This window comes from Rattus norvegicus, chromosome 19 (assembly GCF_021556685.1).
Source record: "Rattus norvegicus strain SHRSP/BbbUtx chromosome 19, alternate assembly SHRSP_T2T, whole genome shotgun sequence".
NCBI classification, from domain to species: Eukaryota; Metazoa; Chordata; class Mammalia; order Rodentia; family Muridae; genus Rattus; species Rattus norvegicus.
The window spans coordinates 38478881-38505184 of NC_141552.1; the positions used below are offsets into that span (position 1 = coordinate 38478881).

General features: G+C 54.0%; 1 protein-coding gene and 1 long non-coding RNA gene across 10 annotated transcripts in view; one reads left to right on the top strand and one right to left on the bottom strand.

Moving 5' to 3' along the window:
- The first annotated feature begins 377 nt into the window (after nt 1-377).
- The window catches only part of Nfix (nuclear factor I X), a 96981-nt gene continuing 71054 nt past the window's right edge, over nt 378-26304 (top strand). For 4 of the 9 annotated variants that reach the window (XM_087595226.1, XM_087595234.1, XM_087595232.1 and 1 more), the window contains exon 1: nt 25001-25250. Coding sequence is in view for 5 of the 9 variants with exons in the window: in XM_087595229.1 (XP_087451355.1) it covers nt 722-748 (27 nt within the window). In the remaining 4 variants the exon portion in view is untranslated. Of the gene's footprint in view, nt 477-502; nt 749-25000; nt 25251-26304 lie in introns of those variants that run through there. The other 5 variants (XM_087595229.1, XM_087595233.1, XM_087595222.1 and 2 more) reach the window with 3 other exon arrangements.
- LOC134483325 (uncharacterized) lies at nt 12563-16546 on the bottom strand. Its single transcript, XR_015644012.1, has 3 exons — nt 16136-16546; nt 13592-13778; nt 12563-12902 (listed from the first exon to the last, which is right to left on the bottom strand). It is a non-coding gene; the product is annotated as an uncharacterized LOC134483325 (long non-coding RNA).

Consider the following 26304-nt stretch of genomic DNA (forward strand, 5'->3'; position numbering starts at 1 on the left):
TCGGTCTGCATTGGGACATGTGACAGTAGGTGGTGTGTGGCTCTTGCTCGTGTCTGTGCCCGGTGTGCACCGCCGTCTGCTGTGACTTCATGAGGACTAGTCCCTGCGTTCCTTCGTGACATTTGTGCCCGTCCAAGCCCTGCTGCGTGTCAGCGTGTGTCGGCGCCCGAACGCCGGCCAGCACGTGTCGGGGCGGCCGCGTCGGTGTGCGTCCCCGCGTGTATGTGTGTGTGCGTGTGTGCGTGTGTGCATGTGTGTGCGCGCCGGCCGCGCTCACCCGCCCCGCCCGCCCCTCCCCGCGCCCCTCCTCCCGCCCGCGCCGCCCGCCCGCTCCCTCTCCCCGGAGTGCGCCGCTTCCAAACTTTGTCTAAACTTTCACTTTCACAGCGCGGCGGCGGCGGCGGCGGCGGCGGCGGCGGTGGCGGGCGAGGGCGAGCGGCCGAGCGGCGGCGGCATGGAGTAGACGCGCGGCGGCGGCGGCGGCGGCGGCGGCGGCGGACGCGAGAGGCAGCGGCGAGCGCGGCGGCGGCCCGGAGCCCGCGGGGCCGAGCCTGTGAGCGCGGAGCGGCGGCGGGCCGAGCGGGGCCGCGGGCCGGGCGGGCGCCGCGCGGCGGAGGCCGGAGCAGCGGAGCCGGAGCCCGAGTGCCAGCCAGCGCGACGCCGCCTGCCGGGCCTGCCCTCGCCGCGGCCGGCCTCTGCGCTCGCGCCCGGGCGCCCAGCGATGTACTCCCCGTACTGCCTCACCCAGGTACCGGCCGCCGCCCCCGCGCCCCGGGAGGGCCGGGCTGGGGTCCCGCAGGCGCGCGGGCAGCGGGCGGGGCGCGGGGGCGCTGCCCCGGGGCGCGCGGCGGGAGTGCGTGGAGAGGGGGCGAGGGGCGAGCGCGCGCGGCGGGGCGCGGCGGACAGCGGACCCCTGCTGCTGCGCGGCGACGCGGCGTGGTGGCAAGCGCGGGCGGGCAGGGTGACACGGCGGCAGGAGGCAGAGTGGCCCCGGGGCGCCGGGGAGCACGGGCGGGCGGCGTTCCCTGCGCGCGGCGCGGCGCTGCCGCCCCGGGGTGGCAGTGGCGGGCGTGTGGGCAGCTGCTCTGCGTGCGGCTGGGGTGCCCCGGGCGGCCCGGGCGTCTCCCCAAAGTCTTTGTTCAGGCCTCGCATGGGAGCGGGGCTGAGAAAATGGCGGGGCTCCCAAATTTCGGAGGGGCAGGGGAGGGGAGGGAGGGACGGGCGTGCTGCCAGCCCGGGCCGCGCCTCTCTGCGGATCCTGGACGTTTGCAGACGCGGCTCCCCGGCCCCAAACTTTCATCCGTGCAAACTTTCCGGTCTCAAAGACCAGGACCGCCGCGGCGTGGACCTGGAAGTGTCCGGAGGAATCCCGGTCCGCCACCCGCAGGCGGGAAGGGGGGAGCAGCGGTGGCCACCGCAGGTCGAACCTGTTGGGATCAGCCGTCGGGTCAGCCTCGGGCACAGCAGCGCCGACCTTGGCGTGCTTCGGGAGCGCGAGCGCGAGAACGCGTCCCGCCTCCAGCGAAGTTCCCTGCGCAGTGTATAGCGGAGGCTGAGGCCTGGAGCATGCCTGATTTGCCACCCCTCTCTTTCTAGCTGCGACTCCAGGCTCTGAGAGGGCACCAGCCAGACCAGCCCAGATCTAGAGGGGCCCTCACAGCTCTATCTGCAGAACCAGACCAGGGCAGGTGACAGATTTCAGCAGGCAGAGGGGATTTGTAGAGGTTGTCTAAGTCTTGCATGCTGGCCAGGCCTGTCTGTGGGAACTCTCTAGGCCAACCCTGAGTCCCTAATGGCCCCCTTTGCTAAAGCCAGGGCCCTTTCAGACGAGTGCTGAAAGTGCCACCACCTTAGAGTGGGAACACACACCCATGGTGTATATAAATGACCAAGTATACGAGGAGCATGCCAGGATGTTTTGAAGGGCAAGAAGGTATATGCAGGTGGATTGCAGTTCCAACGACTCAGCGCTCTTGTAGTCCCAGGTACTAGTTGTCTGTGTGTCTGTGTGTCTAGAATCTGTATGTGACTCCTGTAGGCTGGCAGTGGCCAGACTTCGTGGCACAAACACAGATGACCGGGCGAGATGATGTGTCTTCCAGTATAAATCACACGCAAGTGTGTGTCACTGGAGGAGCCCATGCTCGCCTGCCCTGCCAATCTGACCACCATAGCAGTATGGGTCTGTTCCTTCAAGTTGTCAGCTACCCTATGTTGGGTTCCCCGCAGGAGGACCTGGTCAGCTATCTAGGTCTGAGCTGTGGCTACCTTCAGGGTGATTGGTGATCTGCTCATCTCTATGGCTGTGTAGTGGGACAAAGACCCCATGTTCCAGCAGCTACCTCATCTACCAAGCTGCTAGCCTACCTCCACTCCAACGTCGCCAGACATCTGGGCTTGCCCCCTCCTCACCCATGGGTCAGGTGAAGCACCCACCGTTGGAGAGAAAATACCAGCTGATACACTGGTGCCAAGGCTACGGAGGGACTGGGATGGCCCCCAGATTTGGGGTGATGGCCTCGGCTTGGCTCTGTGGCACTCCAGAAGGGAATACGGGCTCCAATCTGTGCGTGTTACATCTTGCACATGCCAGGCTGCCTGGGAGGGGAGTGGGCACAATCTCACCAGTCTGCCAGCCCTGCATGGTGGGCAGGGAAACCCCTTTGCTTAGGGTCCTTGGCAGCCTTCGGTCATCAGGGTCTGGCTGTCCCTGCCTCTCCGCCATGTCTCTTTTTCGCAAACCTTTCTACTGCCATAGTTTGCCTCCCATCTTTGCTTTTCCAACAACCTCTTTCGCTGGCTGGCCTTTTTTTTTTCTTTCTTTCTTTCTTTCTTTCTTTCTTTCTTTCTTTTCCTCTATCTCCGCTCTTTGTCTGTTCCTTGTCATCTCTGTCCTTCTGTATTTCTAGCTGTCCCTGTCTCTGGTTGGCTCTGGCCTCCCCCCTTTCACTCTTGGACTCTCTCTATACCCCCTTACCCCCTCTCTCTTTTCTTTCTTTTTTTTCAAACCAGAATTGGCTTCAATTTTAAAGTCAATAAATGATTGAACAGAAGCAAGCTTGGAGCAGCAGGGCTTGGTGGGGCGGGCAAGAGGAAGGGTAGTGGGGAGGATCTCCTAGAAAAGAGAAACTGATCCAGCGGTGGGTGGGGTCATTGCTGGAGCTGCTGAAGCTCTTCACAGCCACACGCCTGGGTCTCAGGTAGACATCAGGAATCGGATGGACTTGGTGGGCCCCTCAACAACGGGGACACACACACACACACACACACACACACACACACACGTATTATCGCTGCCAGGGGAGATCATAAACATTGTATTCACCTTGACATCTAGTCACATAACTCTTGTCATACACTTCAACACACGTGTGCCCCTGGGGATGAGATACATGTATTCATTCATGTAAGTTCAGACATGAAAACCTCCCTGTGAAATAGCCACCAAGGCAAAACCGTGTGCCTGTGTTCCTAAACACCAGCACTTGCACGTATCAATCTCAAGGCAAGCCGTGCGTGGATATGCCACAGAGTCACGGTACCCGTGGCACAAACTGGGCCCACAGCAGGTGTGGATGTACTCACAAGGCTGAGGACGGAGGGCAGTGGGCATACGTCTTTACATGGAGACATGACATCATTGGCTTTCAAGTTGTGAACGAGACTTTCTCTAATTCTTAGATACACACCCATGCCTTCCCACTCCTGGCCGAGAGAACATATATGCTACTATGTAGACAGTTGCAAACACACACAATGACACACATGGGCGTACACGGGATCACCCCTGGACGGGCACCTCTGCCAAGCTTCCCCATGGTAGTCGTAGAACCTATGATCTTGCACAGCCGTGTACCCTCTTGAAGGTGAGCTGGGCCTGCCCTTCCTCTCTTCCGCGTCTGGCTTTTTCTGGCTCACTGTGACCATTCTTCTGTCCCTGTAAACTGTAGATTGCTCTTTGTTCGTGAACCAACTGGTACTCACAGCTCATTTTTACATTGGTTGATAATGGATGTCTTGCTGTGTAGCCCAGGCTGGCCTTAAGTTTACAGTGGTCATCCTGGGCTACAGGGGTGAACCATGCTCTATCTTGCTAGTTTTGCTTTTGTGTTTGTTCGATTGGGACACGAAGCCCAGGCTAGCTCTGCATTGAAGATAGCCTTAAACTCTTGACCCCCTTGTCTCCACTCTTAAGAGCTTGGATCACAGGTGTGAGCCACCGTGCCTGGAGCTGCCAGCTTTTCTCTCCGTGGTCACACACCTCCTATCCCTAACATAAAAATGAGACAACACAGGTTGGGTCACTTTGGGTACCAACCACACTGGGGTCCTGCGAAATGCTCCAGTGGTGGGCCTGGCTGAATTCAGAGCCATGGCTCGGTTGAGTTAATAATACATCCCCAAAAGGAGCTTGGGTTCTTGGCCTAGACATGAGTGTCTTATGCAGTTTCTGGGGCTGCCAGATGGAGGGTGTGGGGGCAGAGGTCAAGGACTAGTCAGCAGGGGGCTTAAGTTTCCTCTCTGCATCTCCTGGTCTTGGGACTTTAAGGACAGGGTTTTCCTGGTCTGTGAAGTTCATGTATATCTTTTAGTCTGTAATGCAACTCACTGTCATGCTGGGCGTGTGATGTGTGCTTGAGAAGTGTCCCTGTCATCATCCGGACCCTGCCTGCATAGAGAAGGTTGATCATGAAAGTGAGAAAAGAGTGGAGTCCTTTGCCACTGTGGCAATCTCCATGTTCTTCCTGGAAGAGGAAGCATGGACTTGGAAGGAAGGGCAGGGCTCAGCGCTTTTCCTCTTATTGGGGTCCTGTGGGCTAAGCTGAGGGTGTCAGACATCACAGTAGGGCAAGGTGAAATGAGGAGAGGGTCTTCCCTGTCTAATGGGAACCAGCTGTCTGTTGGTAAAGAGAGCACACGTGGATCTGGATGAAGACCGGACAAAGCCTGGAGACTTAGTTCATTGCGTTAGTGACTTAGAGATGTCCTCCCTGCTCCAAGCCACTTACAAGTCTACACCGCTTGTGATGGGGATCCGCCATAGGACAGAACTCTTCGTGTGTACTTGACAGTGATGGCTGTGGGCAAGATCCTGAAGTGATTCTGGATCCAAATGTTTTTGTTTTTGTTTTTGTTTTTTCTTTTCTTTTTTTTCGGACCTGGGGACCGAACCCAGGGCCTTGTGCTTGCTAGGCAAGCACTCTACCACTGAGCTAAATCCCCAACCCCTGGATCCAAATGTTTTAAACTGCAAAGAGTCTCTGTCCCCAGGAATGGGGCTGGAGTTGGCGGTCTTGCACTACCTTTTCTCCAGTTGATCAAGACAGGCAGAGAAGAGCCCTGTCTACTCCCTGCAACTTGGTACTGGCATACAGCGTCAGTCTCTGGTGAGCCTGATCAACAGACAAGAGGGGTGTCTATTCTCCTGCCTCCAAAGTCCTGGGTGTGGGGTCAGGAGGATGAAGGGATGGCTGCCAGAGCTCTCAAGACTCCCATATTGTGATCAGCGTGCCGGGTGGCCTTCCAGCCGCCATGTCATCGGGACCCCCTATGACCGTGTGGGCGTTCTTTTTCCGTTGTTTTCTGAGTCTGTTGATAGGTGCTACCTGCATTTGACTTTAAGGACCATCTCACATTTTCTCTCTTCTGTATTTGGTGACAGCGTGGTTGAGGTGTGCATCACCATGCCTGTTCATGCCTTGGTGGCACGTCCTTGTCCAGGCCTTGGATAACACTGTAGCTGTCACAGTTACCACCATTGTGGCTGTGTTTCAGAGTGGAGTGAATGTGTCACAGTGACAAGCAGTCCCTCCTGCAACAATGGGTTGGCCTGTGTTTCTCTGGAAGGAAAGCAGTCGTTGCTAAGTGTGTGTCGGCAGCTCACACATGTGTCAGCCTGCACTCACATACATGCCAGCATGTGTCTGTGTGTGCCAGCCCCCCCACCCCGCCCCATGTTGTTGCATACCCCGGGCTTGTCCCTGTGACTGCTGTGTCTTACCACATGGTCCTCCTCTCAGTCACTCCTTGGCTTCCAGGCATCATGCATGACGCCCATGATGTCCCCAGCTTAGCAGCTGGAAGCAGGCTGGCCTCTTGTCCCTTCCCATGAGGTTCTGTGACTGTGGTGGCCCTGCTGTGGGCCCTGCTGTCCTCTGCCTGTCGTGGACAGAAGCTCATTGTGCAGGCAAGGTGCGGGTGTGTTGAGGCCGCCCATAGACCTCCCTCTGTCTGTTCAGTGCACATTGATTTTGGCTTCTGCCTGCGGCTGCCCTGGCCTGAGCAGCTGGGTGTGCGGCTGTCTGTGGGCCTGGGGCCACTGTCCTATGGCCCTCATCACCCTACTGCCACACTTGTCTTGGGGTCCATACCCCAGAGCCACCAGGTATGCCTGGAAGGCTCTGAGGGTTCAGATTTGGAAACTGAGGTCCCCTTTCCTTCCCCCTTTCTCCAGCTCTTTCCTCTCTCCCTCCTCCATTCCTCCCCCTCCCGCTCCCTCTCTCCCTCTCTCTCCTGCCAAACGCATCTTGGCTCTCTCTGAATATCTCTCCTCCTCGATTTTTGGCTCCAGCTCTGGGCTCACTCACTAAAGGAAGAAGGGCTAGCTCCCCACCCCCAACCCCTTCCTCAACACCTCCCCCTCCTCAGGAGCCCCTCTGAGGGCGGGAGCAGCCTCTAGCAGGGGCCTGGGCCCCAGAGTAGGCTTGGCCAAGGGGGGCCCAGGCCCAGAGGGTGAAGGGATGAGGGGGATTGGGTCTGGCAGCCCGAGGGGACAGTGGGCTGGGTGGCTATGCTGCCAGGTTGAGCAGGCGGGCAGGGAGGGGTCGGGGGCACAGAGCTGGGGTGTCTGGCTTCTGGTGGGGCTGGCAGGCCTCTGTGAGGCGCAGCTGTGCCCAGAACTCAGAGTCGCATTTGCCACCACTACCGATGTGGCTGCGCCAGCCAGAGAGGGGAGGTGGGTATCGGGCACTGCGGCTCTGTGCAGCCAATCAGAAGCTGGGTTGCACTGGGGAGCTTTCTACCCACCAAACCCCACCCCGAAGGGAGCTGAGGGTGGCAGGCAGCAGTGGGCAGGGGTCAGTGCCCACCTCTGCTGATGGGACCCAGTTCTCTCACCAAAGCAGTGCCAGCATTCCTAGCACAGGTTTGACCAGAGTGGGGTCTATGTGTCCCCACCTGTCTGTAAGATAAGCTGGAGGAAGGGATGTTTCTGAGGTGCATTCGATGCCACTCCGGTGTCACAGGAGGTGACTTTAGGTCTGAAGCTCAGGGGAGAAAGGGCATAAACCATCCAGGTGGGTCCAGGAAAATACCAGCTTCAATGCAGTTGTCTGGTGGGGGAGTTTATTCTGGGTCTGTCTCATAAAAAGTCATACACTCACTGGCACGGGCGGGCACAGAGAGTCACATTGGCAACCCATCAGGCATAAACATGTGTGCACACGTACACACACAGACGTGTACATACAAAGAGACTCCCCCCCCCCCCAGACACCTACAGATACCCAGCCGCACCCTAGCATATCAGTGCGCATGACAGGCAAGGAGCCACGTGTGGGTGGAGATGCGCGGGGACTCACAGTCACACAACCACACGCTGTGAAGCACAGTCCAGACCACAACCAGCCAACACACAGGAACCCATGGAACCCACAAACACATGCACATAGTGACATAGCACACATGATCATCACCATCATACACACACACACCCCCCAGACTCAGGAACATGCCTGCACACACACTTGCAATAACACTCTTACACACATGGGCATGGATGTATTCCTCAGCCCGCTACTTCAGAGTGATTTTACCCAACATGAAATGTCTGGAGACATTCGGTTGGCTCACATAAAGGGGCGTCACAGGCAATGAGTGGGTGGAAGCCAGGGATACTGCCCAGGTCACCCTGTCACAAAGAACAATTCCAGCCCCAATAAGGTCTGAAATACTACATTGCAAACTCATCCAGTAATAAACACGTAGGTATCGCTAACACTCCACACCCATGGTACACCGATGCATATCACGCGCAAGTAAGACAAAAAGGTTGGCCAGCACAAGGTCACACACAGATCTGGACATTGTCCCCTGTGCAGCCACACACATGTGAACCCAGGCAGAGTGACACTGGTATATTATTAGTTTGCACTTGGCCCCAGCAGGGCCAGGTTAGAAATAGGCCCCCAAATGAGAATACCCTCACTGGGGCCACATTGCTGGATGACTGAGTCACATGACTGAGTCAGCCCTGACCTATCCTGTTAGAATTTGGAGCTTTGGCTCGATAGCTTGTCTTGCGGGATATGTCCGTGTGTGCCCAGGATTTTGCTGGTTTTCTGAACCCGAGAGCTGAGGCATCGACTCTCATTGCCTCGCAGGCATAGAGAACAGAAAATGGGATGAAGCTAAATTCTGAGATGCCTTCTTTGTGGGGTCTAATTCTTTGGCCTTTCTTCCACTGCAGTGTTGGGCCCGAACTCAGGCCTCATATGATGCTGCCCTTACTCCAACCCTCTAGCTTCTGACTCCAAAAGAAGAAAAGAAAGCCATAGGTAGCAGAACAGTGGTGGGAGGAAGTTTTTTTTTTTTTTAGAGGAATATGAAAATGAATATTTATCCTAAAAATTACAGCCAACAGTGAATGTGTACACAGAGGGCTTACCGTGTTGGCTCCTAGGCTAGATACCTCTGAGCGCATGCCCTCGTTTTCTTGTGTGAGGCGAGGTTTACTCTGAGGAGAGTAAGGCTTTTCAGGTTGGAACCCTGGGTCTGAGGTTAGGCTCTTGCTCTGTGACCCTAGACAAATCACTCAGCCTTTTTGGGTTTTATTTAGAAAGCGGGGTTGTGGCAAGCATGGGAGTGAACCACCCCCCCACCCCCCCACCCCCGAGCTGAGGACCTAACCCAGGGCCTTGCACTTGCTAGGCAAGCGCTCTACCGCTGAGCTAATAGGGGTGAACTTTTAACTTGTAGAAATATTTTTATTTTATGCGTTTGCGTGTTTTGCCTGCATGTATACTTGTGTACCACATGTGTACCTGGCACCTAAAGAGGTCAGAAGTCAGAAGGTTCTACGTCCCCTGGCGCTGGAATTAGGAATACTTGCGAGCCACCATGTGAGTGCTGGGTATCGGTATCGAACCTGGGTCTTCTACAAGAGTAATCATTAAGCCAACTCTCCAGCCCTAGGCGATGAACCCCTTCAATTCTAGTACTCCAGGAGGCTGAGGCAGGAGGATTGAGTTTCCGACCAGCTTGGTTTAAATAGCCTACCCTGCCCCCGGCCCCGCCCCTCTGTCTCTCTGTCTGTCTCTGTCTCTCTGTGTCTGTCTGTCTGTCTGTCTGTCTCTCTCCATATGTGTGTGGGGGTTGGGGGGCTCACCTTTAATTCCAGCGCTTCAGAGGCAAAGGTAGGAAGGTCTCTCTATGATTTTGAGGCCAGACTGGTCTCCATAGGGAGTTCCAGCCCAGTCATAGTTGCATAGTGAGATCTCGTTTCAAAAAAACCCATAATGATAATAATAATAGCAACAACAACAACAACTAGATAAGACTGAGGACGAAAAGAGAGAGCAGAGCTGTATTAGGATGTGAACTGGTTTGCAGAAAGTGCTCTAAAATTGCACAGGAATATGAACGTATGCACTCGATCTTATATACGCCAACACAAGATCGAGAGAAGCCTTATGCCGTGCAGGGATCAAGGGTAGGAGGCCATGTGGTCTCTGCGGGGTTCCTGATCACCACTGTGTTGAGTTCTGCAGATGAGGCAGCCCTTCCCTTGGCCTTTGCCTGATTCCTGATGTGAAGTGTGCCTCAGCCTCAGCCCTGATTGTGCCCTCCTTATTACTCTGACCTTTGGGGTGTTCTTTTTAATGCTTATAATAAGAGTGGTCTTCCACACTTACACCCCCACTAGTCAGATCTGCCTTCAGCATAGCACACCTCTCCCACACCTTGCTGGGTTGCCCAGCCAGAGCCTGTGTGCTAGGGGTACAGCCAGGGGGCCTGTGCATTCCTTTGACAAATATTTACCAGGCACCTCCTGGGTGCCAGGCCCTGTTCTAGGCCCTGGGGGCTCGGCATGGTGCAAAACCAGCAAAGGTGCCAGCCCCAGTGGGAAGGCAGACAGTGAGCCCGATAAACAAGGGTGTGTCCTGTCCTTGGGACTGTGCTAGGTGCTGTGGGAATGAGCTCGGCAGGGCCCTCAGAGTGTAGGCAGTGCAGGGGTAGCAGAGGGGGTCTGGGTACCCATTTCCGTTACCCCCTGTCACTCTTTCTCGGTCTAGAAGCCTGGAGGTTAAGGGTGTGGGGCCCCAGCACTCAACTATCTGCCAGAACCCAAGACTGATGGCCTCTCCATCTACAGCCATTCTTTCTCATCTGTGTGATACAGCATATGGTGTCTACCTAAGACCTGGGGACAGAATGGCTGCATCTTCTCCTGTACAGAATTTGGGCTTGGGCAGGCACTGAAATTCTCATCCATGGCACTCTGAGCCAGGGGGTAGGGTGGGGGCAACTGGTAGCCCAGAGTAGCACTTCCACCTGGAGCCCTGGATTTAGCTCCTGGGGGTGGGCCTGGTTTATTTTTACCTCAGCCTGTCACCCTGGCAGCACCAGGCTACACCATCTTTGCAGAGTCTTGGGGTCCTGCCATACTTTTCGGGGGACCTGGTTTTGCATTCTGGGCCTCTCTCACTGAGCCACTAGACCCCTATATTCCTCAGATTCCCAAATCAAGGGCTCTAGGCAGGGGCCTAGGACAGGATCAATGCTAAGGGTTGGCAACCATCACACCCAGCCTGGTGGCATTTGGTTTGGCCCCCTGCCTGCCCCCACCCCCACCCTGTGCCTGGGCAGAGCCGAGCGGCTGCTAGTGCCAGTCTCCATTTCGGAGCTTGTGCAGGCGGGGTGGGGGGGCATGTTGGGCACCTCCAGTCCTCTGCCTGTCCCGTGCAGCCTGGGGCCTGATCCCCCCCATGCCCATTCCTTGGAAGGACTTGGAGCTGCTTTGCCTGCTGCCCCTTTGCAGCCTGGAGCTTGGCGAAGATGTCCGCCTGGCTTCCATCTTTCCCTAGTGTTCTTTCTTTCTCTTCATCCTTCTCTGCCTGCAATGGCTCACCATTCCTGGCATCACCTCCCTTCCCCTTCCCGTAGGCGCCAACCTCACTTCCAACCCCGCCATTGTTGGCTCTCTCTCAGCCTTCTCTGCTGCCTAGGGCTGGGACCAAGAATGGGGTTTTTGGGGGTGTGGGCATGTGGGCATTAGGGGCTTGCTAGTTACTTACCTGCATGTCTGGAATGGGCATGTTCTCAAAGCCAGTTGGCTGACCTGCCTCGTCATTTAGCCTCAAGGTGGGTAGAGCTAGACTTCGGCACAGATAGGGATTCTTTCCTTTCTGAATTCCCCCTAGGCTTTGTGCTAGCCTCTGGACATCCAGAAGACCAGAGTGGCTGTCATCTGCATGCCAGGCAGGTAAAAGGGAGTCATCGTGGTGTGCCCACACCCTTCCCGTCAAGTTCCTCCTGGAGCTACTGGGATCCTGCTCTCCCTCTCCAGAGCCAGGATGGGGCTGACCAAGCCTGGTATTGGGGACTTGTGCCCCCCAGAGGGACAAGGGACGTTGGAGGAACCGGTTTACTACCCCCTCCCCCAAGCCCGCAGCCCGAGTCTCTCTGCACTAAACAAAGTTTGCTAAGTAACTTCAAATGTTATTTGAGGACGGCCTGGCCTCAGCCCAAGGCGGCCCTGTGGAAACTTGTTTTTCGCTGCCGCTGCCGCTGCCGAGGCTGCAAGTATCAAAGACACACTTTCGGATGAGGGGGGTGTGCTTTCGTGCCTCTCCTCTTCTGTAGCAGGGGCTGGCCCTGAGCAGATGGACACTCAGGGTACACATATCTTCCTAGAGCATGCACACCATAGACTGCAGTAAGCTAGCCATACCATGCAACACATACTGAGGCCTGAAATATGTGTTCCTTGTGTGTGACACAGGGTACTGCCCCTTAGCCCGAGTCCCCAGAATTTTTCCAACCATGAGTCTTTGTCCCTTTGCAGTTGCTGCCATGAAGTTCAGATGCTTAGAGTAATTTTCCTGCTTTGGGGGTCTAGGCATACTTAGATAAGTCTCCCCAGCCTCAGTTTCCCTACCCATAGAGGGAAGCAGAGTAACTGGAGAAGCTGAGATCCACACTGACTAGAATTCCTGGATAGTGACTTTGACCTGGCTGTTTTTCAGCTGTGTTTGGGGTTCCTGGTGTGTCCTAAGGGGTTGAACCCTCCAGGTCAGTTCTGAGAATGGGGCCTGTTATGTCCTAAAGGGTTGAACCCTCCAGGTCAGCTCAGAGCATGGGACCTGTTATTTGACCGCGTTTCTAGGAGGTGGCTGGCATCAATCCCAACCTGACTGTGACTATAACATGGTATGTACTGATCCCACCTTGAGGCCCTAACACCCTTCCAAGTCCCCAAGTCCCCTGAAATAACCTGTGTCAACCTTGCTGTCATGATTTCCTCTAACCTTCCCTGGCTTGCTTTTTTTTTTTTTTTTTTTTTAAATGCTGGAGGATTTAATCCAGGGCCTTGATCAGGTCAGGCAGTGCCCCTCCACTGAGCTGCACCGCAGCTCTTCTTATTTTGCTCCTTCCTCTTTTCTCAGTCTTTCTTCTCCAGGTCTCCACGTCTTCTGCTAGGAGGTCAGAAGAGAGAAATGGTTATAGGGCATTACGTCAGCCAGGCCTCAGGTCCTCCATTCCGGGGAGGTCTTTAGTCACTTTCCTGGGGGTGGAGGTCACCTAAATACCAGCAAGGACTGGGCCATTGAGCTGACACAGTGGGGAGGCTTTGTCACATGATCTGTTCTGTCACCTCTGAGAGCTGCAAACTGGTGGACCCCCTGGAATATAACAAAAAGCCAAGATTTGAGGGGAGAATGGGAAGTCACCGCCATTCACCATGAGAGCTTACAACCCCCTCTGTCAAGTATATCCTCACTGAGGTGGGTTTGTAGGGTCCTCCAGTACCAGCCTCACACACTGCTCATCTCCACTCACAGTCAATGCCCGCAACACCCGCCACCCGCAGTCTGTCGCGTGGTGACAGCCTGTCACAGGCACTGCCGCACACCGGCACAATCTGTCGTCCACGCACAGTCTCACACACAACCTGTCACACACACACACACACACACACACACACACACACACACACACACACATACACACAGCGGCACAGTCACACAGCCAGCCTCATGCGATCACACCAAGCGTCACAGCTTGTCACAGCCATAGATTCCTCACAATCAAAATAACAGCTAGGGACCCATCTCCAGAGCAGCTACACAGGGCATGGGTAGGCAGGCACCTGTGATCTGCCACCTTTCTAACATGAGGCAGCTATGCATAGCCTCTTTTACTGCAAAGGAAAGAGGCTATGAACCAAGCTGCCCTATGGGGCTAGACATAGTAGTGGTAGAGAGACTACCCTGGTTACCCTTTCAGCCCCACTTCTACCCCACCCCAGCCCCCGGAACCCTCTGCTCCTAGGAATTCCAGGCAGGAAAAGGGAACCTGGTTATGAAACAACCTGCAGCTCTTGCTCAAGGGTCATCAAACTGTCCGTAGCTGGGGAGAGTTGAACTGTGCCAAGTTGAACTGTGCCCTCTAATCCAGATGCTCTCTGGCTCCAAATGGTGTTCTGATAGGCACTGGAATCGATGAAGTTCCACGCAGGGTGGTGTGCGCCTGCAATCCCAACACTCAGGCGGTAGATGCTGGGGCAGAGGAAGATTGCCACAGTGTGAGGCCAGTGTGGTATACATAGTTGCATACTAGGCTGGACCAGAGTGAGAATCTTGTCTCAGAAAAACCAAAACCCAAATCCAAACCAAGAAACCCAACCAGTCACCCCCCACTGATAAAAACAACCAAAGCAACACAAAAAGGGACAGGCTGCTGTGGGGCCATTGGAGGGCGCGAATTGAGGGTCTGAAATGCGTGTGTATGACTGGGGTGGCCATGTGGTTTGCCTGTGGCCTTGTGGGGATCCAGTTGGTAGACTCAGGCCCTCTCTAGCAGTAAGAAGTCTGTGCCAGGCGTGCACACGTGGCTGTAGAGGCACAGTGCCTTCTGGGTCCCACCACTGTGCCTGGTCAGGCCCCACCATCTCTATGCATCTGCACCCCTACCCCCAGGGGCCCTCAGCGTTCCAGGGTGCTTCCGTCCTCCTTTCAGCCGCCTTCTTTAGCTTTCCCCTCCTTTGTTCCACCCCCGCCGGCTCCCGGGGCTTCCCCCATTGGAGTTGCCTTGGCCAAAACCAACACTGCTCCGACGACAACGCTCCGAAGCCTGCAGGGTGCGGGCCCTGCCCCTTTGGCCGACTCAGAGCCCAGATCCCAGCTCTTCTGGGTCTCACCAGCAACCCGGGCACACGTGGCCGCTGCTAGAGAGTAGGACGCACAGGCAGGGAACAGTATGCAATGCAGAATGCAGGCTCCCAAGACACCTCAGTAGGGCTTTTTGGACAGGCACACACCTAAACAGGATCCAGCTGTTTGGCTCCAACCAGTCTCTAGCGTCTGCGCATGTCTAGGCCTACCACTCCACAGAGGCTGCAGGGGGCACACATCCACATAAAGAAGCCCGACGTCCGGCCTCGGAGTCCCTACACTCTCAATCCCTCCCCTGCGCAGGCAGAGGTGAGGAAGTCCTAGCACGTGTACTACAGTGAGCGTCCACGGAAGTTCCTGACCCAGTGGTCTGTGTACTTGTAAGAGCCTCTAGTGTCCACGCTTGTGGCTCCAAGCGTACTTGGCACGCGTCTCCCAAGCCTGCACGTGAGTGTGTTTCACGTGAACCACACACCTGCCAGACCGCCCAGGGCACCTGGCTCCAAAACCGTATTCAGGTTTTTGGGGGGCAAGGGGTCAGGAGGGGCGACCCTAATTCGCACCTCTTCCTTTCTTTTAGAACACTTTTAGAACGCTCCCTCAAACAGCCATCCCTGAGGGCTCAGGTGAGACGCCCTAGAATGGCTACTGCCCAGTGGCACTCCTGCCTGTGCAGTATTTCTATTGCAGTTTTATCGTGTGTGTGTGTGTGTGTGTGTGTGTGTGTGTGTGTATGTATGTATGTATGTATGTATGTATGTATGTATGTACTACTCCCCCTTCCTGCTCCCTTTGTGTTAGGACTTTCCACCCCCACTAGACTTCGACCAAACATGCAAAAGCCTGGCAGGGACGAAAGGTTAAAGCGGGATGAACTCCCCTCTTTACTTCGGATGTTCCAGGTTTTTAAAGGCCGCACACCTCTTCCTAGGACTGCCTTGGCTGCACGATTGGATCCTTCAACACTCCTCAAACCTAATCCGGGTGGTGGGTGCTGGAGGTCAGGGGACGTGTGTGTGTGTGTGTGTGTGTGTGTGTGTGTGTGTGTGTTTGCCTCAATTCACAAAGAGGCCATTTAATGCCCCTCAACACCCACTCTATGCTAAATTGCCACCAGCCGGCAGTCTACCGTGGCCTTTGGGGGCTGCGCGCTTCCAAATGCTTTACGTGAGTCCAGCCGGGAGTGCTCCTTCAGCCGCAGGATTTAGCAGCCGGTGTGGGAGTGGCTAAGATGGAGTGCAGTGGAGACTCCCTGAAAGCCCCCAGGTCCAGCCACCACTGCCCTTTGTCGATCTTAAGTCCCCTTTCCAGTCTGTTGGTCACCATCACGTCCCTCGGTGCAGCCCCAGTTGTGTGTTCTCCATAGGTGACAGCCTCCCATCCAGGGTTGCCTTCGGTAGTAGCCCCCGGCCCCCCGGGTGTTCCCTTGGCACCGCAGTGTGTGGCATTCCCCCGGACCCGCAGCTGCTACTGTCTCAAGACCGAACAGTGCACAGCGTGGGTGGGAATGGTAACGAGGTCTCCCGAGGGCCTAGGAGGACCTCGCTGACCATCGTCCCTTACACCTGGCACTGTCCTAGTTGCATCGCCGATCTGCTTGGTGGGACAGCAAGGTCGCCCGGGCCAAGGCGGACTTTGCGCACAGATGCGAAAAGGCGGGAGTGGGCGTCGAGGCGAGCTAGAGTAGCGCGCCTGTGGCACCATGGCCGCGGGGGACTGGAGTGAGTCTTGCGGACACCTACCTCGGGGGCAGCGAAGGGAACTAGTGTCAAAGACTCCGCAAGCACTCAGACAGGGCCATTTACACCGGCTAAGCCCTCGCAGGGGTCGGCGTCGCGAACTGTCCGTGGGACCTCGCGGTGAGCAGACGTGTCCCGGCTCCCGATTTAAGAACTACCCACAGGACCCCATGTTGCTCGCCTCGAGGGTTCCTTCCAGGGCGCGAGGTGCTGTCCAGGGCTGCTTTGCCTCAGTTTCTCCGCCGGAGTCCAGCTTACGGGAGCCGGGTGGCGGTTGAGGCACTCTGGACTAGCGCGGCGGGCGCCGGGGGCTCCGGTGTTTTTCCTAAGAGGTTCAGAAGCCGGAGTCCTCGGCGGCCACCCGGACATCAGTCCCGCCCACAGCCTTGCGGCCCGGGGAACCGGGCGACACTCCCAAGCCTCCGATTTGTAGGGAGCATTGGCGGCAGGGAATTATCAGGGGAGATTTTTGTGCCGTGGCTTGGCTGAGGTTGAGGGCATTTGGCCTTCAGGGAGCGCGGACAAGAAGTGACTAAGAGGCCGAAAAAACGCGAGTCCACCTCTTTTTTGCTTCCAGGCCGCCGGAGTCGAATTGTCTTGTGCAGCCTTGTTTTTGTTGTTGTTTATTTTATTTTGTTTAAAGACAAAAACAGAACAAAAGGTACCCTCGTTTTAGAAATTTATTTTGCCCCCATGATCAGCATGGGTTTATCTCTTGGGGCTGACTAATTTTGGGCCGCCAAAAAAAAAAAAAAAAAATGGGCCTTTTGACCCATTGCTACCTAGTCTGTTGGGGACTTCCAAATGTCAGGGCCAGAAGAGGGAAAAGTAGAAAAAAAAAAAAAAAAAAAAAAGAACCTATGCGGTGAACCTGTGGGAGAAGGGAGAGGGTGTAGGCTGTTGTCCCCTGAGCCAGAGCCGCCCCCAAGAAGTTCCAAGAAAGTCTCCACCAAAGCATCTGAATTACTTAAACACACTTTTATAGTGCAGGTCCACTACAGTCCCCAGTTACATAAGACTTTACTCGCTCCCAGTCACTCACTGAGGGAGGTGACCCCGGGCAGTGATTAACACCCAGACCGGCATCCCGGACTCCGAATTTCAAGATGACCCACCCGAGCTCGGAGCCTTCCTCCCATTCCTCTCGGAACTCCCTGACACACTTAGCGCCTTATTATTGTTCAAGTCTCCCGTCTACCCCGCTTAATTTTTTCCATTTAAAGTTTTATTACTACTTATACAAAAGTATACAAGACGGAGCTGAATGGTCGAAACAGGCAGAAAGGAAGGAAAGAAGGAAGAAAAGAAAACAGATGAAAAAAAATGCTGGTGACACCCGATGGTGAGGCCGGAGAGTGTCACCGCAAGGGTGTATAGGTTTTCAGAGACCAATTTTCCAGGTAGAACCGAACATAAGGCACTGGGCATGCCCTCCGTTGAAAAGGCACTATAGAATGCAAAGCATTATTTTAATTTTAATGAAGAAAAAACCCGTCTCATTTAAGAGTGCACGTTTGTGCTTCCTCTGTAGTCAGAGCCCGGGTTTGCCACAGCAGAGTCTGTAATCAGGGGAAAATACCAGCTTTGTTGGGGGTTAGAATATATCATTGGCTAATGTGGTGGTTTAAAAAAATAATGCTAAGAATTGGAATAATTAAAGACTGAGAAATAACTCGTGTACTTGTCCTTCCCATTCTCCCGTGTTGTCTTATTTAAGGACCAGAAGAGTGTTTCTCGGCCGGCCTGGTTAGTTTTAATTCCAGCTCTTTCTCTCCTTTCCGCTTCCCCTTCAACTCTGGTGTGATTCGAAAATCCCCAGACTGGCACAAAGTGGGAAACTTGCTGTCCGGAAACAGTTCTCCCAGAGTTGGAGACACTCTCTTCCACCCCTGGGCCCTGACCTGCTGCCTGGTTTGTAGTAAGTAGAGTATTTTTATAAAGAAAGGAGCTGGGCTTTGGTGCCCCGTGCCAGTGAGGGCACCTTTCCCAGGCTGCTGGCGAGCTTGCTTCGGGAGAGCCAGCCCTGGTATAGGGAAGTAGCTTCGCTGTGTTTTGATTTGGTTTTCTTGTTTTGTATGTAGATCTGGCTAGCCCAAAACTCACTATGTAGACCAGGCTGGCCTTGACCGCTCAGAGGTCGCCCCACTTCTGCCTGCACTGTTTATCTAGCAGCCCTCATCCCAAAAAGGGATCAAGGGCTTTAAAAAATTGTCCTGGGAAGGGCTTAGACCCCTGGGCTATGTTAAATTAAGCTACTTAGCCCCCCCCCCCCCCCCCCCGCCTTGGCAGTCCTGTAGGGGAAGATCTGTCTGCTTGGGCTGAACCTGCATCCTGTCTTTGGGCAACACAAATGCTCCTGCCCACAGGCCCTGCTCCAAAGGAAGACCGTACAAAAACTAGACACTGACTGAAGAGGTGTGGGGACTGGAGACAGGGTTGTGAGTGTGGCTGTGGAGGTAGATTTTGGGGTTAGGCCTTCCCCCAGGAGTGGGGAGGACCACTTAGAAGGAAAGGGCCCTTCGGTATTGAGGAGAAAATGGTTCCCTTTGAGAAAGGAGGAGGGGGGGGGCGTCTTATAGCCAGAGAGTGCCTGCAAGGGGCAGAGGGAGTTATTTATTTATTTGCTTCAGGTGTTTTAAATTAAACACATTTCTCTCACTTTCCTGGTTATTTGGTGCTCAGAGTTTTCAGTGATTCCTCCGTTCTATCTTTTACATAAGCAGAGCTCCCCCCACCCCCCAGAGATATCGTGGGAGGTATTTTGCCTTCAGTGCTTTCTCTTTCCTGGTTTCTTTTTAAATTTAATTTTAAAATTATAAAGTAAATTTAGTGCTAGTGAAAGTGTGCGCGTGTGGGGGGAGCCAGCTGGGTCTAGAGGCAGCGAAGGGATAGGCAACCATGCAAAGTTCAGCCTTCCTCATCAGGGGCAGCTGAGCCCCAGGCCTCGAAGTTAGCCTGCAGCTGCCTGCTTCCTGCTCGACGCCTTCTTCCTTGCCCTCTTCCCCCTCAGCTCCCAGCAGGAATCCGGTGGGCAGCGAAGGGCAAACCCGGAGTGGGCTCGTTCACACCTAGGAGCTTCCTGACCTACATACAAAGGTTCCCTAGCCCCTGCCTGTGCCTGCAGGCAGGGTAAGAGGAGGGGCCTTGCTTCCTTAGTCACTAAGGCTGTTGGCTTTTAGCTCTATGGGTCTTGTCCTGACCCCCCCCCCCCCCCATGTCTTGCTAGTTTGTTGAACTGCAGCACAATTGGATGCTCGGTTGATGGGATCAGAGTTCAGCAGACACACACAGAGAAAGACTCTCTCTCCCCCGAATTACTGAGGGTGAGGGGCTTCTGTTCACCATAGACTTCTGCCGTCACATGAGTACACACACTGGTCTCTAAGGTGTGCACACACACAAATGTTCACCTTGAGGCTGTTGGGTTTTGTTTTTTTTTTTTTTTTTCCAGAACTGTTCTAAAGGATTCCTAAATTCTGGAAACCCTATAGCTTAAAATTTTAAGGCCTGTTTAGCAGTACTGGAAACCATTCTTTCTTAATCTGGGTGGAGTTGCATGGGTGTGTTCGCTTTGTAGAAATATATGGAGGGAGCAGTGTGCTTACAATGCAAGCATTCTTTATACACAGCGGCTTCTGCTAAAATGTTAAAAAAAAAAAAACCAACACCACACCCCCAAAACTCTGGGCCCAAAGGTAAAGAAAAGGCCTCCCATTGCAAATTTAAAATACAAATTTAAATAAAAATGTACTCCTGCTTACTTTACTCAGTTTTTCCTGCTAAGAGTGGTAGAAAGCCTTGTTTTAAAAAAAAAAAAAAGTAGTGGGCTGAGTAAAAAAAAAAAAAAAAACTCAAAGGCGGCGGGGCGGTTCACACAGCTTCCCGGCCCATCCTCAAGTGAAGAGGGCGTGTATGCGACCCTAAGACTTAGGTATAGAAGTGGGATTTAGTGTCAGAACCAGAGGACGAGAAGCAGTGCGGAGTAACTTCTTTGCCAATTACATTTTGCTGTCAACATCTGGAAAGCAAAATTGCAGCTGTTCTCCCTGCCCCTCCATTACCACCTCTTTTTTTTCCCTCTCCACTTACATTTTCTGTGAACTTGCCATCCATACTTCAGTTTTCCGCAGTGTAAAAACATGTTCACGGCTGTGTTCAAATTGAATTTTTAGATTTGGACTTTTTAAAAACGTGCATCTTATAGTCTGGCAGCATAATTTTTGGAGCAATGTGTTTGAGCAGGCCAATGATAGGCGTCCTTCGCTTCCCTTTCTCTCTCTGCTGTCGGCTCTGGCCCTGGCCCGAAGCGCGAGGGAGGACGCCCAGCAGCCCTGGACAGCCTCCCTCTTTTCGCCTCTACGCTTCTCGGGCAGGTAGCGACTGCATCGCCCTCCACCCCCCACAGCCCTTCTGCGGTGTTTTTGTTTTCTCTTTGCCCCCCAAAAATATTTGAACCAAAAAGCCTCTCTTTTTTTTCCTCCACCCACAGCAAACTGAAAGGGCTAGTGAACCGTGATTCAACAGAGCGAGGGCGCCTCTTTTCTTCCTTAGCATTAATTAACTCAAGTTCGTTAGGACGTTGGGTCTGTCGCCCACAGTTTTCTCTTGTGTGTGCTGAATCGGGTCATAGAGGGAGACTTCCCGTGCAAACAGTTTGTGTTGGAGCTGGAGGACGCAGAGGGGGAGAGAGGGTGAGAAAGAATGGGAGCCTGGGAGGGAATGAGCGGGCGGCAGAGGGTGGGCACCGTCCGAAGTCCTTCAGGCCCCGGTGCCAGCCTTTCTCTGCAGGGGCTAGGCACCAGGGAAATGAGGATTCTAGGGTTTCCTTGGTAGTGATTCTGGTCATAAAATAATTGGGAGCAGTACATTTTGAGGGACTGGAAAATGTCTAAAACTGAACATTTTGGGTAAGAGGCTTGTCCCGCCCGGCAGGGCCGGCCCAGCTTTCCCAGAACCCTCGAGCAGAGAAAACCCCAGCTCTCCCGGTTCTGCCTGTTGCTGCAGCAACTGAAGAAAAAGGCTCCCTAAGGGCCAAGGGTGCCACGGTGCAGGCTGGCACAGGGGTTTGGAGAAGCCTGGGCTATCGCAGAGGAAGCACTGAGAAGTAACACGGGTGTGGGGGGTGGGGTGGGATGGGATCCTGACTGAGCTCTTGGGGGCCAGGGTGTCTGGGAGTGCCACTACCGGTCAAGTTCTGTCCTTGAACCTTAGTAGAGCAGTTGTGGAAGGAGAGGACCGGCTACTGCAGCCATATGCCCAGCCAGTTTGAGCACCTACTCTTGCCCCGGCTTTCCCCGCAGACATTTTCTTGTGCGGGGTGCACGGACTTCACCTACCCTACGGCAGGCCTTTTTCCTTCCCTCGCCTTTTGTCAGTTTTTCTCCTTTAAAGAAACTTGTGAAGCTGGTCTGTGGGGTTCCTCCTCTTCCTGGGCCCTGGGCCACTAAGGAGTGACACTGTCAAAGCCAACCAGGTGGGTTAGGCACCATACTGCTCTTGCCTGTCTGGTGAGCCTCCGTGGATCCTTTGGCTGTCACCTGTTCTGCTGTTCTTTGAAGGGCCCTATTCCCACTCAGCCCATTGACTAGGGCAGAGAGTCCTGGCTTCCAGCATTTACTTGTATTTGGTGACACGGAAGTTTCTAGCTAAATAATGAATTAAAGACTAGGGTTTTTGTTTCCTATTCCCCATAGAAGACCAGACGAAAGTAAACAATTTCCAGAGGCACTGGGAATAGATCATCTCTTCTAACACCCCCATCCCTACTCTAGCTCATTCTGTGCCAAGAGGGTGAGGGGAGATGTGCTTGGAGCAGGGGAGCGTTCCAGCCAGGAACGAGGCTGCTTGTTGGCCCTGTACCAGGCCACAGCTCCCGATTTGTAGAAAGGGGAGAAGAGGCAGTGTGGGGGGGAGAGGGGGCGGCAGGAGCATTTTTACAGGGGTATTATGCGGCCTGGTTCTGGGATAGACCCCAAATGAGACGAAGCTCTGGTGTGGGCAAATCCATCCATCTTGCCTGAGGACACCTTCCACATAAGCTGCTGTTCCTGAACAGAGGAAGACAGGCTCAAATCAGCCAAAACCCGCTTTGTCCAAATTATCGAGAGCCTCCTCAGAAAGTGCATTTTCCGGTTTCCATTCCTAGCATTTTCAGACTCTTGGATGGTTTAACTGAGCACCAGAGCCTCTACTTGCCTCCCCCAGAGAGGGAGGCCCCATCCACCCACAGGACACGCAGCCAGGTCTCTTCCTTGGCTCTTGCCAGAGTTCTGTCCACAGTGTCTGCCCATGGCCTCTCCTAGCCTTCTGAGGGAGGAACAGGGACCTGAGGAGGTGGGAGATGGGTGTCTACATGTGTGTTGTTGGTGGGGATTATGTATGAAGCTGATGTCCGGACCCAGACAGGATTATAAATGCCAGGAATTAGGTGAACTCACCAGGACTTGATTTGTGGCCTTTCTAATTTCCTGTATTTTTCCTTACCTAGTCTGCAGATACGCGTTAGTAAAATGGACCCTGGAATATCTGGTGATTTCTACTTCCAAGCACAGCCATGTGCTTAAACTGTGGTACTTGTCCAAATCAGTGTGGGCCAAGAGGCCCAGGATCTAAAAGTGTATGTTTAGGCCCAGAAGCTAGCGGCTTGGGGACAAATAAGATTTTGTGTTTAGAGATAAAGAGGCCGACCCGTGGCGGGGCTTCCTGTGCTTATTAGCTGTCTCACTATCAGGAGGCAAAGGCCAGCTACAGGAGTCTGTATCAGTTTTGGGAAATTATTTTGTTTCCTGGAAGAAATTTTAATATTGTACATGTAAGTGATGTATTCTCTGTTTTTCCTCAAACAATCCACAAGGCCTCAGTCCACATGGCTGCTTTGAAAGCCATAGGAAGCCACCATTTTTCGTAGCTAATTTTCTTTCCCCCCTCCTTTGTATCATGGATTCCTTTTCTATTTTCTTGCTTTTCTGCCCACCCTGCTTTCTTTTTCTTCTCGTCGCCCCCCCCCCACGCAGCTTTGGGCCCAAGTTGGTGTCCTGGGTTTGCTCTCTGCCTCTTTCTTCTCCCCCTTTGCATTTCTGTTTCTCTCGTCTGCTTAGTCTTTCTTTGGGCATGGGACACATCCCTCTCAGGGATGGCTAGCGCTAGCGGGCACCAGAGTCTAGCTGGGCAGTGTTTCAGTAGAAGATTGCTGTGTTCACCAACTTCTATCTTCTCAAAAATGAGAGAGGCCTTTCTTCCATGAAGTTAAAAATTTCCCTTCCAAACCCCAAAAGTCCATGTGGATCGCAACAGTATTATTTCTGGCTTCTTGACTCCTCTTGCAAATGGAGAAAGCACCTTTCAAACTCCACCTCTCCCTCCCCCCACCTTGTCATTTGGTTTTCCCTGTGGCTCCAAGCACCCCTGCCTTCCTTTCCCTTTCAGCAAATTTTCTTTCATTTTGTCTCTCTCTTCCTTTCTTTTCTTCCTCCATGACCTGAAGGTCTCCACGTTTGTTCTGTCCCTCCCTGAACCATGATTTCTGTTTGAACTCAGACCTGGAAGCATCTTGAGTCATCAACAACTTTCCAGTCTTGACTTGGGTCTGGGTGCAGCAGAAAGCAGGCTTGTGACCTCCAAGAGGGTGGCTTGGGGAAAGGAAGGAGTGGGAACCGGGACAGATGATCTTCCAGAGGGCTCCTAGACTGTCTCCTAACAAAAAAAGGGGATGTTCTCTTGTTTGGAGAGTCTAAGGCAAGCACACAGGCACACAGGGTCACAGGGGTACACACACACACACACACACACACACACACACACACACACACACACACACAGAGCTGTTTTCTTTTCTGGGGTGGCCTGCTTACCGGAAGCATCACACAGGAGACACTGCCCGAAGATGATCTGCTCACCTTCAAGGTTACAGCCCTCCCCCCCCCCCCGTCCCGCCTCCCCCCTTCTTCTAAGAGAAGGACAGTTGACAATTGTTCTCCCTTACAGATTGGTGAGGAAGAGTCTATTGCTCTTCTGCCAGAGTCTCCTAGGCTTCCTGCACACACACACACACACACACACACACACACACACACACACTCCATGGTCCTGCCACCTCTCACTCCAGAGACCCTGGATAGTTTCCTTCCTCAGTTCCTCAGGGACTGACTGACACACAGTCCCCAACTTCTGTGGACTTTCTCCTAGCCATGCTCCCCAAGCCAGACCTTCAACTGGGTTGTACCACCACCACCATGTTTGTGAAAAGGAACAAGCCAGGATTTGAAATAGAGCAATATTGGCCATTTTCTTTTTTAATATTTAAAGCATAGTCAGGATAGCAACGATACCCTCTACCCTCTAATGCCCCCAAATACAAATTCACTTGCAGCCTTTATGACTTTAGAAAGTGAAATCGCCTCCTCAAGGTGGAGAAGGCAGTGTTCATTCAGTACTTCATGTCTGTCGCTGCTATGCTATCCCTATGCTCTCCTTGGCTGGTTGGCCCAAAGCCTGTTATTCACAGAACGTGAATTATTGAACACCACCCTAAGAGGCCTGTCTGTGATGGCACCTGCCTCCTGCACTGTTCTTTCTGACTGTGTCTCTGGGGTCAGCTGTAAACTCCCTCCACTGGAGCTGCCCATTTAGGGTGTGGGGTTCCAGGTGCTGGATAGCACCTCCCATTGTTGGGGTGGAAGTTGGGGTGATCTTTTGTTTTGGCTCACACTGGGTGCACTCCCAGGAACCTTTCTGCCACTGAGCTGAAAGCACGGAGCTCAGGGCTTCAGCTGGGGAGGAAAGGGGCACCAGTGAGCGGTGACCTTTTTTCCCTTGCCAGCTTAGGGTTGAGCCTGCTGGTGCCTTCCTCTGCTCTTCCCCTCCCTTCCTGTCTTCTCACTGCTTCCCTGGGCTACACCAAGCCCTTTCTGAAGAGTCCTCCTGCGTGTGGAGGCTCCCCTCCCTCCTGCTAGGGGACCTGGTCAACAGATTTCTCTGGCATCACCTGTCCTGTGTCTGCCTCCTAAAGGTCCTCTGCCTTCTACTTCATCACATCCTTTCTCAGGCCTTCCCTCCATCCAGGCCCCTCAGTTTACGTTTTTGCACATTGCTTGGCTCTTTAGTCTGACTCGAGGGACAGGTAAGAATGCTAACCCGGGAGGAGTAGCAAGGGCAGATCTGGAGGAGGGGAAGGTTGCTCAGAGCGGGAGGTGGTGTTGGTGTGGGGGAAGTAGTAGCGGCGGGTCCGTCTCAGCCTCTGTCACTTCTCCCAGGGGCTGGCTGTTGTGTTTGTAGCTGCGTGTAGAGCTTGCCAGAGGAGCACTGTGACAGGAGGCTATTTTAATAAACTTGCAGTTTCACCAGCCGAGTGAGTTACACTGCACTGGCATCTCTCGCCGTCACTAATGGAGTGTGCGTGGCTGGGTGTGGGCCGAGAGAGGCTGTGAGCTTACTGGGGGCTGAGGAGAAGGCAAGGAGGTTCAGGGTGTGGTCCCGAAGGCTGCCTGGTCTCAGGGACCAAGAGGTGGTACACCCAGCCAGTGATCTGAGCCCGGGCGGTGCTGCTGGCCGGGCACTTTCTGAGCGCTGTCTCCTATTCTTAGTTCTGTAGGCTAGTGAGCAGGGCGGAGGGGAAAATGTCCACTCGCCCCACTGTGCTCCATTAAAAAAAAAGTCTAGGACCAGAGAGAGAGAGAGAGAGAGAGAGAGAGAGAGAGAGAGAGAGAGAGAGAGAGAGAGAGCGCGCGAGCGCGAGAGCTGGCCTGAGAGAAAGACTGAAAGCAGAACACAGAGAGAAGGCACAGCTGCTTCCCCAAGGCCTTCTGGGGCTCCCGCCCAGCCGCCAGCCCGCCAGGAGTCAGGCCTTTATTTATTTATTTTCTGGCTTAAAAAAAAAAGTCCGAGTCTTCCTCCATCCTGGTGTTCCCACCCCCCAAGTTTGCTGGGTGGCTGCTGCCAAAGAGACCCAAGTGGGCGCCTGGGATGAAAAATTCATAACTGCTGGACTTCGCTCGTTCATTAGACGTGAACTTGTCGATTGGGCAAATTGTTTTTGGTCTCCAACTGCCGGGGGGCTCTCCCCACCCTCTATGCTAGCCCAGCTCCCTCCTCCCCTTGGACCCAGCCATTGGCTGCAAGTAGAAGCCTCTTTGCCAAATAGGTGGATTCCCCCTCACACTCACTCACTCTCTCTC